Genomic DNA, 13,753 nt, shown 5'->3' with positions numbered 1-13,753 from the left:
TACACACATACAACGAATGAAAACATCACTAACAGAGAATATGATCTTGACATGTAGATGATCATCATCAAAGCTAAGAATGACCAGGTTTACATATTCCTTTTTACACAGTCATGTCAAGTGCCCAACGTACAATTAGCATGGTTTGTTACTTGGAGCACAAATTATCTTGCACTGGGAAACATCTCTGTGTCAAAGCTCATGCTCATTTTGATAGAACTCTGAGACTCCATCTTCGCATTTTCCCCCGAGTTTTCAGACACAAGACACTCTTTTAGTTCGGTTACAACTTGAGACATGTCTGGTCGTCTTGCTGAAGACTGATTCGCACATGACATTGCTAGCTCAATAGCTCTCCATACAGAACGTGAGTTGTAATCTCCGTGTAGTTTTGGATCCATGATCCTAGTAATATCTCCTCGGTTAAGCTCAAACCTCACCCATTCTGTTATGTGAGGCTTTTCGCGGGTTTGGTCAATCACTGATTGGTTTGTGATCATTTCTAATAACACTATCCCGAAGCTGTACACGTCGCTCTTCTCACTCAACCGACTTGTATGGTAATATCTACCAAGTCAAGAACATGATTAAGTTATTATACCCTTCAACCATTGACGAATCAAAACATGAATTTGTAATGGTAACTAATTAGTAATTAATAATACTTACTCAGGATCAAGGTATCCAAGAGTACCAACAACCATTGTCGAAACATGAGATTCACCTCCAACTGGAAAAGATCTCGACATCCCAAAATCAGCAAGCTTGGCTTTGAACTGCTCGTCCAACAATATGTTTGTAGTTTTGACATCTCTATGAACCATCGGTGGTGTGCATCCAGAATGTAAATATTCCAATCCTATATTCAAAGTATTTGTCCTATTTTAATCCACTTGAAGGGCAGTCATATTAGTTACATATGTTTAGGTAATTAGTACTAACCTAGTGCAGCCTCCAAAGCTATTCTTAGCCTATTGCGCCAGCTGATAATTGGCTTGGTGTCTTTTCCTGGTACATATTAGATCTTTATATCATCATCTTGAACCTTAATGCTAATAAACAGAGTAAAATTAAACCAATAGAAAACGCCACTTTTTTAAGTTTACCAGATAGATGTTGTCTTAAATCTCCATTGGGCAGAAACTCGTAGATGAGAGCCAAGTGATCTCCATCATCGCAGTATCCGACGAGGCTTACCAAATTCGTATGGTGAACTCTCAAAAGAAGATCAACCTATCCATCCATCGGAAAAAAAACCACAAAATACATATGCTAGCTTCTGATGATAAAGATAAACCATTAAAATATTAAAAAGATATGCATTATGCATACTATACCTCTGCCTTGAATTGCTTATAGCCTTGAGTTGATGATTGAGAGAGCACTTTAACAGCTACATGTTCAGAACCATTTAGAATACCGTGGCAGACGATACCGAATCCACCTTTTCCTAATACTGTTTCCAAGTTGTTCGTCATTTCCACAACCTCTGAGTAAGTAAACCTTCTCTTTGTTGGGCTCCTTGGTGTTTGTAGAGCTGTAGGGTAAAGAAAGTATACTCATAACATTTTTCTATATATATCTCTTTAATTTGATGAGAGGTCTCCTAAAATTTACCTTCCGTAGTCAATGGTTTTTTATTTCTGAGTACAAGAAAAATGATCGATATAACAATGATGATGGCCACAGAAACAACTGATACAACAATCGCCATTGGAAATTCCTTGATGTTATTAGGTGGTTTTGTAGGCGAAACAGAGGGGAAAAGCTTAGGATTTCCTTTAATCCTGCAAGAAGACATGTGTTGTTTCAGGACACTAAATGCACCAAAAGGGTTGTGGATTTAAGAGCAGGTTGGAAAAATTGTGGGAAGTTACATACAATAATTCTAGCCCTTTCCTTCGAAGAGATTGAGGTATTGAACCATTAAGATCGTTTCCTCTTAGGTTTCTGCATAAAAAGGATCAATCTTGATATATATACATGAACATGGTCCATGGTGGAATTTGATTAGCATTAGAAATATAGGTTACGAAACTTACATGAACCGCAACGATTTCATGTTGCCTAGAAACTCCGGTACCCCTCCAGTCAAATTATTATACGACAAGTCCCTAATGTTTGTACCAAAAGAAAGGGGTAGGTCATCCAACTTGTTTCCATAGACGTGACACACTTTTATAACTTCAATTAGCAATGCAAATACTTACAGTTTAACTAACTGCGTTAGATTTTGAAGGCCAGCTGCTATCGTTCCATTTAACCCGCTTGAAGACAAGTTTCTGGATGATACGTCCAAAACATGATTACCAACACAGTTTTGAAAAGTTTATGCGTGTGTGTGTGTGTGATGTTACGACTTACAAAGAAGTGATTCTTGGTGGTGTAGACATATTAATGCTGCAACAGTTCAAACCGTCCCATACATACTCTTGAGGGACGCATGGATCTCCTTGCCAGCTAATTCTACTCAATCCGTATGTTGCTTCGATATTTGTTATAGCAAGCACTAATACAACAAAGTTGAATGATGTCATCAAAATTAGCCTATGATATGTTTTTTTCAACTGTAAATGGAGCTTAAAATGCATAACACTATAAATTAAAGCTTAAAGTTAACGTGCCGTCACTTTCATTTGTTCCCGCTTGTGGAAACTCGACAACTGTGAAAACTTCAACAGCGTTAAGTATAGGAGGAAGTGTTGAATTTACAGTTTTTACCAACTCGAAAATGCACTTCCCTCCAGTGCAAGTCATTGGGTTTATTGTAGGCCAAGTAAGTAACTTAAGCTTTGGAGGAATGATATTGTCGCCAAAATTATTCCCATCCCAGAACAAGTCAAATTCCCTGGTATCATTGCTACCTAAATCTTGCAACTCAGCGAAGTGACTGTACACGTAAAACTGCTCTTTAGGATTATCCGAACGCCAAACAAACCTCAATGGCGCACTTGAATTTCTAGGCGTGGCAGCCTCTTCGAGTGTATCTTTCGGTGGAAAATAATCGTTTCTATTGTCGACAAGGAGGCTAGTCGAAAGCTGGATCCAATACGAGATCGTAAATGCACCCCATCGACGATCATAGATATCAGTTGGGTACCTACAAAGAAAAAAATGGTTTACATTATATCATAGATATGAAATGTTACAATCTTTCCTCTTAGTTGAGAACAGAGAACAAAACAGAGCAAACAAAAAAACAGAAAGAGGTAATTTAATTATGTTAACGTTGACTAACTAACCGTATAGATCCAGTTTTCCCGTGGAAATAATTACGAGTGAAGAGCTTCAAGGAACCGGACTTTGTGACATAAGCATCGTTGTGCAGCGGCCGTAGTTCCAAGGCAGATATTAGCGGTGTGGTCGTCCCATTCTTTACAAGACATATCTGCAACGAGTTTGATGTTGAAACGTGAAGGAGCTCAACAAATGTGCCACTCGAAGATTTTACCAAATCTATTGGCGTCCACAGATTAGGACCTAGATGCAGTTCAAACTGCGGGTTAGTTTTAAGGCCGTCGTAGTTTCCGTATATGAATGTGGCCCTGATCAAATATCTCCTGTCCTTCTCAACGTTCAAATTATAGCAGTTCCGCTTCCCTTCCGGAAAATATCTCATCGTCTTGTGTGGCTCAAGAAACTCAAGAGTTGTATTGATTTTACCAATTTGACCAGTCTTGATGAACTTTGCATCTGATGAGAACCTTAATCCGGTTGATCCCTCGGTATAAGGAGACAGTTCAGTATCAGGTAGCCCGCAATCCAAACTGATGAATCCTGGTGAGAGAGAGAGAGAGACATGTAAGAGTTAATTTAGTAATGGTAAAAGATGGATAAAACATAAGTTGTATGTAATATATAAACGTACCTAGTTGATCCTGAGCTTGAACAAGATGAGAAATGGCGAAAGATCCCAACAACACCAGCAAAAAACAACAAGAATTCTCCATAATGACTTACTTTTTCAAGCACAACGCCCCAAGTTGTGTGAGTGACTTGGTGCATATATATATAAACAAGAATGGAAGTGGAAAGAAAGTCTTTTCGATGACAAACTCTGGCAACGTGAGAAGACGTCTGATTGGGCCAAAACAAAGTCAGTGAAACGAATGAGTCAATGTGTTTTCTATTATCACAATGGAAGGAATAAAGAATTAAGAGGAAAAAGTAGTACATCACACTAACCAACTTGGTTTAGGGTCATTGACAACACAACCAACATTTTTTAGTTTCTTGGTCAGAAAATAAGTAATTCGAAAGGAACCTATCAAATCAATAACAGGGTAAAGAATGCTGAGAGAGAGCAAGTAGACTGAAACACCACAGCCTTTGACATCTTACATTCACAAGAACAACTTCCAGCGCACAATCATAGACAAAAAGAAAAAATTCAATAAACTTCTCTTAAAAGCAAAGAGTAGTAATAATCAACTTCAACTCTGATTATATCCAAAGAGACGTAGGTCAATGAGAAATTGTTGAACTTTTTTGGAAATTTTACAAGTCGTTATATTATACAGAAATAGTAGCATACAATTCAAAACTTTTAAAAAATCACCACGAAAGAAAAATTAGAAATCGCAATTAATCCATCTTGCCATAAGCAACATCGCCAGAGTTCAAGCTCACTAGTCACCTCAGTAGAACGCTGAGAGCCCATGCCTATCCACTGATTCGATGATCAAAGCAAAAATGACTGCTTCGTGTTACATATGTTACACGGACGTGCCTAGTCCAATAACCCCAACTAATCATCTGGCATGGCTGTGTTACTTGCAGCACATACTATCTTGCCCTGGGAAACATCTCAGTATCATAGCTCATGCTCACTTCAGGGGATCTCTGAAGGTCCATTTTCATATTTCCTCTTGCATTTTCAGACACAAGACATTCTTTCAGTTCATTAGCAACTTGGGACATGTTTGGTCGGTTCACAGAAGAAGGATTTGCACACGACATTGCCAGTTCAAGAACTCTCCATACTGAACGAGAGTCGTAATCCCTGTGCAAGTTTGGATCCATGATCTTAGTAATATCTCCTCGGTTAAGCTCAAACCCAACCCAGTGTGATATGTGAGATTTTTCACGGGATTGGTCAATCACGGGTTGGTTTGTGATCATCTCCAACAACACAATTCCAAAGCTGTACACATCGCTCTTCTCACCCAGTCGAGTTGTCTGGTAATATCTGCACGGCAAAGAACCACATGGTTATACTCTCTAACCAAAATATTAAGAGCAAAATAACAACTCACTTTCAGCACATTGTAATGGTAATTAACGATACTTACTCAGGATCAAGGTATCCAGGAGTCCCAGCAACCACAGTTGAAATATGTGTTTCACCTCCAACAGGGAAAGATCTTGAAAGTCCGAAATCAGCAAGTTTAGCCTTTAACTGGTCGTCCAACAATATGTTTGTAGTTTTTATATCTCTATGTACAATTGGTGGTATGCATCCAGAATGTAAATATTCCAATCCTATTCAAAGAAGTTATTATTTCTTAATCCACCATAAGGAAAGTCATCCTAAGCTATACTTTATGGGATAAGCTTAGTACGAACCTAGTGCAGTCTCTAGAGCTATTCGTAGCCGATTGCCCCAGTTGATAAATGACCCACCTCGCTTTCCTGTATATAGGATCCTTTAGATCCTTCTGAACCTTAAACATTATAAATATAGTCTAGGTACTCAAATCATGAAGAACTATAAGGTTACCGGATAGATGTTCTCTTAAGTCTCCATTAGGCATAAACTCGTAGATAAGAGCCAAGTGATCTCCTTCATCGCAATATCCAACGAGGCTCACCAAATTTGTATGGTGAACTCTTAGAAGAAGATCGACCTAATCATTCATGAGAAATAAAAACAAGAGATAAACGTAAGGTTGTGATGCTTGAGATGATCATAAGTTATTTAGAAGATTCTCCATACCTCTGCCTTAAAATGCCTATAGCCTTGACTTGATGATTGAGACAGGACTTTAACAGCTACCTGTTTGGAACCATTCAGGGTACCATGACACACGACACCAAATCCTCCTTCCCCTACAACTCTTTGGAAATTATTCGTCATTTTCATAACCTCTGAATAAGTAAACCTTCTCTTTTTCGTCCCGATTGATTGCTCAGATGAATTATCATATAAATCATTCACCGTTGGCGTACTCAGTGGAGGTTGTAGGGCTATAGAGAAAGAAAAAAAGTAAGGTATGTAAGAAGAAACTATTTTTCATCAATTTTTTTTAGTTCCTTGATTTGATGAGAGATCTCCTGCAAATTACCTTCCGCAGTAGAGGGCTTTTTCTGATTGAGAACAAAAATAAGAACCAACACAGCAACGATTGTGGCCACAGATGCAACTGATGCAACAATTACCACAGGAAATTTCCGCTTGGAGTTTTCTGTGCAGGAGCCAGAGAGACAAAGCCTTGGGTTTCCTTCAACTCTGCAAGAAGAAGGGTGTTGTTAAACACATTAGTTCACAAAAGGGCTGTGGATAATAACTGCGGAATTTTAAAGAGTATGTTGGAAGTTTCTTAGTTCTTACAGTAACTCTAGTCCATTTCTTTGAAGAGCTTGAGGAAGGGAACCATTAAGATCGTTGCCGCTTAAATTTCTGATAAAGAAGAGCAATCTTCATGCATAAAGACACATGACCAAAAATGGAATGTAAAGTAAAAGAAGATATACTGAGCAACTTACATGATCACCAACGATTTCATCTGGGCTAGAAATTCTGGTATCACTCCAGTCAGTGTGTTATTTGACAAGTCCCTAAAATGTTATTCCCAAAATAAAGGACCTTTATTAAAGGTCGATAGGTTTACTCCCATTGAAAATATACCACTACATACACCGGACATACTTACAGTTTTTCTAGCTGTGTAAGGTTTTGAATAGCGGCCGCTATGGTTCCAGTTAATCCACTTGAAGACAAGTTTCTAGTGATTCAAAGCATTGTCAGTAACGTATCTTGAAGAGAAAAGTGTATGTGTGTGTGTGTGTGTCATCATACGACTTACAAGGAAGTTATTCGTGGAGGTATAGAGATATCTGTGTTGCTACAGTTCAACCCGTCCCACACATACTTTTGAGGAACGCAAGGATCTCCTTGCCACCTGATTCTAGTCAATCCATAGGCAGCTTCGATATTTTTAACAGCAACCACTGGTGTGAAGTTCAATGATGTGAGGAATGACAGGTGAAATTTTAGTTTTTGAAACAGACCTTATCTGCTAAACAATGAAGATTAGTAACATACCGTCATTTTCATTTGTTTCCGATTGTGGAAATTGGATAACTGTGTAGATCTCAAGAGCGTTAAGTAGAGGAGGCAGAGTAGATCTTGACGTTTTTATTAGCTGGTAACTGCATTTTCCTTCTTTGCACGTCTCCGGAGAAGTATTATAGATAGTATCTGTCACTAACTTTGCAGGGATGAAAGCTTCGGTAACAACAACTCCATCCCATAAATATGTCAAATTCCCTGGTAGCGTTACTCTGTTAATCTTGTATCTCAGCGAAGTGGCTGTACAAGTAATACTGGTCAGCAGGACTATCAGGTGTCCAACTGATTGTCAATGGCGCGCTAGCATTGGAAGGTGTGGCAGCCGTTACAAAAGCCTTTTTTGGTGGATTATAATTACTGTTGTCATTGCTCACTTGAAGAGTGGTGGAAATTTGGGTCCACCCCGTTAAAAAGTAATTATGCCATCTGCGATCATAAATATCGTCCGGATACCTAAGTTGAGCAAAGGTTGTATTAGCCTTGGACAAGAAAAGGAATGTTAAAAACAAAGTATACATAGGAATATAGACTCCACCACAGTTAAATAAAAAAACACTTACCGTAGAAAGCCATCTGTCTTGTTGAGATACATCCGAACAAGAAGATTCAGAGAACCTGACTCTGTCTGATAAGAAGAATTATTTCCCAATGGCCGTAATTCCAATGCTGAGATCAAGGGTGTAGTTGTCCCATTCTTAACAAGACAAACCTGCAATGAGTTTGATGTTGGAGTGTGAAGGATCTCCTCTATTGTACCATTCACAAACTTTTGCAAATCTATAGTTGCCCACAAATTAGGTCCTAGATGCAGATCAAATATCGGGTCGGAGTTAAGGCCGTCGTAATTCCCATAAATGAAACCAGCCCTGATCAAATATTTCCTACCCTTGTCAACACTCAGGCTATAGCAGTTCCTTCTCTCATCTGGAAAATATCTCAGCCTCGTGTACGGCTTCAGGTAGTCATTCTCCATACTGGCCTGGATTTTACTACTTTTACCAGTTTGGATGAATTCAGCATCAGAAGAAAACCGTAGTCCGGTTACTGACTCAATATAAGAAGACGGTTCACTCACAGGTAACCCACAATCCAAACTGATAAACCCTGGTAAGAGAGTGAAGAAAATCAAAAGCAAGATCAGGTACAGACATGACTGAGACTCGAAACATTAAGGAGAAGTAGATGCATATATACATATAAACCAGTAAGATGTGTGGATACCTAGTTGATCCTGAGCTCCAACACTACGAATAATGGCAAAAGCTCCTAATAGAAGCAGCAAAGGCCAACAAGGACTATTCATATCCATATCCATAGCTTTTAGATATCAAAACATTACTAATGCCAGAGTTTGAGTGAAACAGCGTATAAATAGAGTAAACCCAAGAAACAAGCCAAGCCTTAGCCTCTGACAACATGGCAAGATGTCCTGAGTTTTGAAATTTTCAAAAAAGAAAAAAAAAAGTCAATGAAACGAATGAGTAAATGATTTTTCTATTGCAACTTCACGATTACGAACTTGGTTAGGGAATTGGCCTTAAGAATACATCTAACTACAGTTTCTTGGTCAGAAAATAGGCAACTTGTGTGTATTCAAGAGAATGTGTCAATCACAGGTTTTGCAGTCATCACTCTTTAGCGCATTAGATAAAAAAAATTACACAAAGAGAGAGAGAGAGAGCAAAAGATTTGACATTTAAGTGGTCATTGACTTGTATTGAAAGCATATTTTGGCGTCTTCATCGACAAGAACAGCTTCGAATTACAAAGCAGAGGATTCACAATTATCAATGCTGATTATTATTATATCTAAAGTGAAGTTGAGACAACACATGAACAAACAAATTCCAGTAACAAAGACGCCATTATCAGATACATCCAAAATCAGAACCCATTTAAATAAAGTTGCAATTTTTCAGTCATATCATAAACTTAGAATCACCTCTTCCGGCCATGACTCTGAGAGAATTTTGAGAGACCCATCTCTTTCAGCCGGCGTCGAACGGCCCAATAGCTACTGTAAGGAGGACGAATGTGGCGAATCTCCGGCGATAAATCGGCCATATACGGCAGAGAAATCTTCCGCAGCGAGAAGGACGGCGATTACGATGAGACCTTATCATCGGCGATTTGAGAACGCGATTGACGATTTTGGAGTGCTGGAAACGCAGTCGCAGTAGTGCGCGTTTCAAACGCAACGGTCAGTATATATATATATATATATATATTTTTTTTTTAACGGTCAGTATATTTTATACTGACCGGTATATAAAATATAACGGTCAGTATATTTTTGAGACTCAAATGGTGGATATGCGAGCATGATAACTTATATGCTGTTCTATATCGCCATGAATCTAGGAACTTTTGCTTGCATTATATTATTTGGTCTACGTACCCGAACTGATAACATTCGAGATTATGCAGGATTATACACAAAAGATCCTTGATGCAAAAAAATAATAGTTTTGGGCCAGAGATGGATTTTTTGGGCCCATTATACAAAATGAATTCACGGATCCATTATCAAATCAACCTATCAGTCATCATCTGTCGTCACTTTCATCTCTGTCTACGCGAAGCAGTCCCGACTCACCAGAAACCAAACTTTGAGAGAAGACTAAAGAGAGAAAGAGAGATGAGGTTGTTTGATCCGTGGCCAGTGTTCTTCAAGAGGGAATGGAAACGTTGTTGGCCGTTTCTCACTGGATTCGCCGTCACCGGCGTCCTCATCACCAAGCTTACGGCTGGATTCACTGGTATGTCTCTTCAGATCTGACCGATCTTCTATACATATGAAAGAGCTAATCTCTAATCGATCGGTATTTATAGAATCGGATCGGATATATTGATGTGTTATTGTGTCTCGGTTTTGATTGTTGGATCACTTTGTTGTAGAAACCCTAATTTATGTAAATGTGTTTTGATTCATTTGCAGAGGAAGACGCCAAGAACTCCAAGTTTGTCCAACAACACAGGCGGTAATGTCTTTAGATTTTTCGATGTTTCAATTATATTTTACGTTTTGTATTGGTTCTCTGCATCTGTTGATTGAATCATATGAAAATATTTTCATTTCGTTCAAATTTCTGAGAATTTGTTTGGTATGTTTGTAATTTTCATCAATCGTAATTCATGATTTGGTATCTGGTTTTGTCCAATAGACCTATACCTATAATGTTGTATGAAATGAAATATTTTGACTTGCATTTATCTAAAATCTCAATGTGTAATGTTCGATTTGTCTGCATCTGTTTCTTGAGCCATTTTAGTTCTGTAGATATGGTAATACTTGATGCATTATGAGCCATACTCGATTTTTCCCACTTCATTCAGATCAGATTAACTAAGTGTGTTTGAATCAGACTCTTGTAATTACAAGAATCTCAGTGATTTCTCTGGATACTATTCTCTACGTTTGTTCATGATCTGTTTTCAAATCTCAAGGTGATCTACTGTCGCGAATTGTTAGAGGCTGAGGAGGCCAAGTGTTCTGATGGAAACTACTGTGAGTGCCTCGGCTTTCAAACCTGTTCGAATAACATGAAAAGAGAGAATTGTAGACACTGTCAATTTCTCGTTTCCTTTTCTCTTCTGTTTTCACAACTCTTGAACAGTGCAAATTCTACTTTGTTGATCCGATTATTTCCTATATGTTTGATATGGATCTCATCTTCTCATTTTGTTCCCCCAATAAGAGTATATATGGTTAAGTAAACCTCCAGTTGAATGATCGAATCCACCAACAAGCTTTTGATTCCTAGCTGCACATGTTTTTGTATACCCTAGTCTTGTTTATTTGTAGTCATAATGTCAACTCCTGATTGCCGGTTCACCAATATCTGTTATACCGAGATTTGGATACTTGTTTAAGTCAAACCATAGGTTTCACTAAAACCGGATTATGAGCCAAGAGATTCACGGTTGTGGCAATGCTGTGTTGATTTTGTTTGAACTGAAATTTTGGCTATAGTTCACCATCATTAATCACAAATTTTATTACAAGAGTTGAGTAATCAACCATAAAACCAAGAATTTTAGGCATATTTAAGACAGCATTACTGAAAACATGAATCTAGAACTAGAACCAGTATTAACTAGTTAGAGAAAAACTAATACAGGTGGATTATGAATTGTGTCCAAGATGGCCGCAGGCAATGTTGCTTCCAGGAGGAGACCTACGCAAGAGATGGCGACAAAGGCGTGAGCTTGTTTACCAAACCGTAATAATGTGCATGAATGAAATAATTTGCATTCATGAAATAATATACTAGGAGATATACTTGCTTTCAAAAAATATATACTAATTAATATACTTTGTTATACAACATGTAGGGAAAAAAAACTTTCACTGATAGAAAGAAACATCAGAGTATCAAACCAACTAAGAAAACTATTTGGGATTATTGCAAGCCAAGATCTTTCTTCAATTGAGCAAGAGTTGCTTCGATCTCATCAATATTGTCTTCTATACTGTTCTTTGTGCTATTATTGTTCCCTGACGATTTCTCAGTGGATGAGCCTTCTTCAAAATCAAATCTTTGTCCGTTTTTGCTTGATTCTTCATTGTCTTCGTCACTTATGTTAAGTTCTTTCTCAAGAAACTCCACAAATTCTTCCCCAATTTCCTGAGAGAAAAGAAAAAGAAACATGAGATTCAAAAGGAGCTAAAAACGGTTTTAGTTCTTAATCATCAGAACCGATTCTGTAAATTCCTCGATGGACGAACAGACTTCCCAGCGGAAAACAATATCAGTTTAGACTGATATTGATATTGTTTTCGAAATAAGTAAAACCAAATCAGAGGAAACAGGTTAGTATAGACTCTGTTTGTTCTATGGATTTTTTTGTATTGACGCTTACTACCATATAAACAATAAGGTTTTGAACACGGATTTTAGTAACAAAGTCTATTGAAGAAACAAGCAGATTAATTCATGAAAATTTCAAGTTTAAGCTCATATGTGAAACTCATCAACGACTCCTGGTTATCAGTATTTTGATATTATCGGGCTTACCCCTAGTTCTTCCCAAAGACTTTTTGGTTTTCCTTGTGAGGATGCACTAGCTTCCCAATTATTATACTCTTCTTGAAGATCTTTGAAGAAATCGCCTGTCAATACCACAAGAAGTGTGAGCCTCTAAATGAGTGACTAACTACAATACGCAATGTTCTGTGCAAAAAAAACAATCTTATGACAGAAAGAAGATAGATTTCACAGGTTGACTCTACCGACTGTTATTTGAACATCCCTCACGAATTCACCTGCATAGTAAAGTATGTTATGCATAAGATCACACTGACCTCAATCAACCTAATCCCCCAAAAGATGACAACACATTAGAGAGAGCACCGCACCACACTTCTAACCACAGTCACTAAAAGGAGCCTAGCATTCACAATAATTTATCAAACACTGAACATTCTCACAAATCCTATTTAGTATTGGTGTTGGAAACACTTTCTCAATGCTTCTACACTGTGCTCATACAAAAATTCTCTTCTCTAAATGATGTCAAGCCATAGTTTAGCATTAAGCTTCAAAGAGTCAGTTCCGATTTTACACAAAATGATCCTGATATGATTGTGATTCAATTACAAATATATGATGCTTTCAGGGGGTTAGGGTTTTTACCAAGTCCATAGAAATCTTCCTCGACTTGTCTGTCACTTTTTCGACTTGTTTGGCCCGTCGAGTATGAAGCACGACTACTCTCTGATCCGTACTTCCGCCGTGAGTCAGAGTTTATCAGGGTAGTGTATGCATGCTTTATTTTCAAAAACTTCTCTTGCGCATTTGCCTATAACACCAAAATCACCCAGAGGATGAACTATACTTTTCTTCCACAAAGGATAAAGACTAAGTAATATAAGTCCATCAACTAACTTCAAGTAGGTCTACAAAAGACACACATACACATGAAAGCACCATACAAAGTCCCAATTCCATGAATTTGTATATATATAGGACAAACGTGTAAGCATTGAAACATCCATACATAGTTCCAATTTCAAGAATTTGATTCTACATACAAAAACATCTAAGCAGCCATACATAGTTCCGTAAATTTTACAAAACATGAATTAATTCCAATGAAATAGAAACCGTAAAAAAGGTACCTCTTTATTAACATCTGGGTGATACTTGAGAGCAAGTTTACGGTAAGCCCTCTTTATATCTTGAGGAGTCGCAGACTGAGACACACCAAGAATCTCGTATGGAGAGACTCTAGCTCTAGGGACGATGATTCGACTTCTCCGTCTTTGAATACCACTCCGTTGTTTATAAAACGAAGAGAGACCAATGTCTCCACCATAGCAGCAGCACTTTGTTACAGGAAAACCCAGAAAATTTAACCGGTAAAGGAATGAAATTGGAGGAAGATGATGAGAAAGGAAGAAACTTTGTGGTGTTGGAGACAGAATCGAAGATGTTGCTGCTGCATACATAATTCTCTCTG

At 38.0% G+C, this 13,753-nt stretch overlaps 2 protein-coding genes, 1 long non-coding RNA gene and 1 pseudogene across 9 annotated transcripts; 1 reads left to right on the top strand and 3 right to left on the bottom strand.

The window, feature by feature from the left end:
• Positions 1–164: 164 nt before the first annotated feature.
• Positions 165–3,950, bottom strand: LOC104763582 (putative LRR receptor-like serine/threonine-protein kinase PAM74). 5 transcript variants are annotated; one of them, XM_087499729.1, is made up of 13 exons: positions 3,869–3,950; positions 3,243–3,777; positions 2,621–3,100; positions 2,365–2,547; positions 2,211–2,282; positions 2,043–2,114; positions 1,882–1,950; positions 1,618–1,787; positions 1,338–1,537; positions 1,107–1,233; positions 943–1,008; positions 670–859; positions 165–567 (listed from the first exon to the last, which is right to left on the bottom strand). In XM_087499729.1, the coding sequence occupies exons 1-13, from the start codon at positions 3,948–3,950 to the stop codon at positions 165–167; spliced, it is 2,649 nt and encodes an 882-aa protein (XP_087355855.1). The 5 variants fall into 5 exon arrangements, with proteins under 5 accessions (XP_087355855.1, XP_019095498.2, XP_087355856.1 ...); XM_019239953.2 differs by having other exon boundaries at positions 1,338–1,558; positions 2,365–2,509; positions 2,625–3,100; XM_087499730.1 differs by having other exon boundaries at positions 2,365–2,509; positions 2,625–3,100.
• A 471-nt stretch (positions 3,951–4,421) lies between these two features.
• On the bottom strand, positions 4,422–9,372 carry LOC104762079 (putative LRR receptor-like serine/threonine-protein kinase PAM74; annotated as a pseudogene). Its single transcript, XR_015589131.1, has 13 exons — positions 9,234–9,372; positions 8,513–8,720; positions 7,852–8,395; positions 7,265–7,744; positions 7,026–7,170; positions 6,873–6,944; positions 6,706–6,777; positions 6,551–6,619; positions 6,285–6,448; positions 5,936–6,186; positions 5,566–5,846; positions 5,292–5,481; positions 4,422–5,188 (listed from the first exon to the last, which is right to left on the bottom strand). The product of XR_015589131.1 is annotated as a putative LRR receptor-like serine/threonine-protein kinase PAM74 (transcript).
• On the top strand, positions 9,251–10,377 carry LOC104762078 (uncharacterized). Its single transcript, XR_002036430.2, has 3 exons — positions 9,251–9,491; positions 9,719–10,050; positions 10,230–10,377. It is a non-coding gene; the product is annotated as an uncharacterized LOC104762078 (long non-coding RNA).
• A 1,197-nt stretch (positions 10,378–11,574) lies between these two features.
• LOC104762077 (uncharacterized) lies at positions 11,575–13,742 on the bottom strand. Of its 2 annotated transcripts, XM_010485299.2 has the most exons (5): positions 13,413–13,742; positions 12,928–13,093; positions 12,525–12,557; positions 12,310–12,404; positions 11,575–11,919 (listed from the first exon to the last, which is right to left on the bottom strand). In XM_010485299.2, exons 1-5 carry the CDS (start codon positions 13,740–13,742, stop codon positions 11,695–11,697), a joined length of 849 nt encoding a protein of 282 aa, XP_010483601.1. In that variant the 3' UTR covers positions 11,575–11,694. The 2 variants fall into 2 exon arrangements, with proteins under 2 accessions (XP_010483601.1, XP_010483602.1); XM_010485300.2 differs by lacking the exon at positions 12,525–12,557.
• Positions 13,743–13,753: the final 11 nt, after the last annotated feature.

The sequence above is a fragment of the Camelina sativa genome, chromosome 18, assembly GCF_030686135.1.
Source record: "Camelina sativa cultivar CO46 ecotype springtype chromosome 18, ASM3068613v1".
NCBI classification, from domain to species: Eukaryota; Viridiplantae; Streptophyta; class Magnoliopsida; order Brassicales; family Brassicaceae; genus Camelina; species Camelina sativa.
Note: the sequence above shows the minus strand (reverse complement) of the source record. Positions and strands in the feature narration are given on the sequence as shown.

Bases quoted from the DNA above. Each gene is read 5' to 3' on its own strand.
- LOC104763582 (XM_087499729.1), bottom strand. From the start codon at position 3,950: ATGGAGAATTCTTGTTGTTTTTTGCTGGTGTTGTTGGGATCTTTCGCC. The intron at 3,101-3,242 runs GTTAGTTAGTCA...TTTTCTTTGTAG, and splicing joins GGGAAAACTGGATCTATACG to GTACCCAACTGATATCTATG. The intron at 1,234-1,337 runs GTATAGTATGCA...ATGGATGGATAG, and splicing joins ATAAGCAATTCAAGGCAGAG to GTTGATCTTCTTTTGAGAGT.
- LOC104762077 (XM_010485299.2), bottom strand. From the start codon at position 13,742: ATGTATGCAGCAGCAACATCTTCGATTCTGTCTCCAACACCACAAAGT. The intron at 12,405-12,524 runs GTAGAGTCAACC...TGGTATTGACAG, and splicing joins GGATGTTCAAATAACAGTCG to GCGATTTCTTCAAAGATCTT. The intron at 11,920-12,309 runs GTAAGCCCGATA...CTTTTCTCTCAG, and splicing joins GTCTTTGGGAAGAACTAGGG to GAAATTGGGGAAGAATTTGT.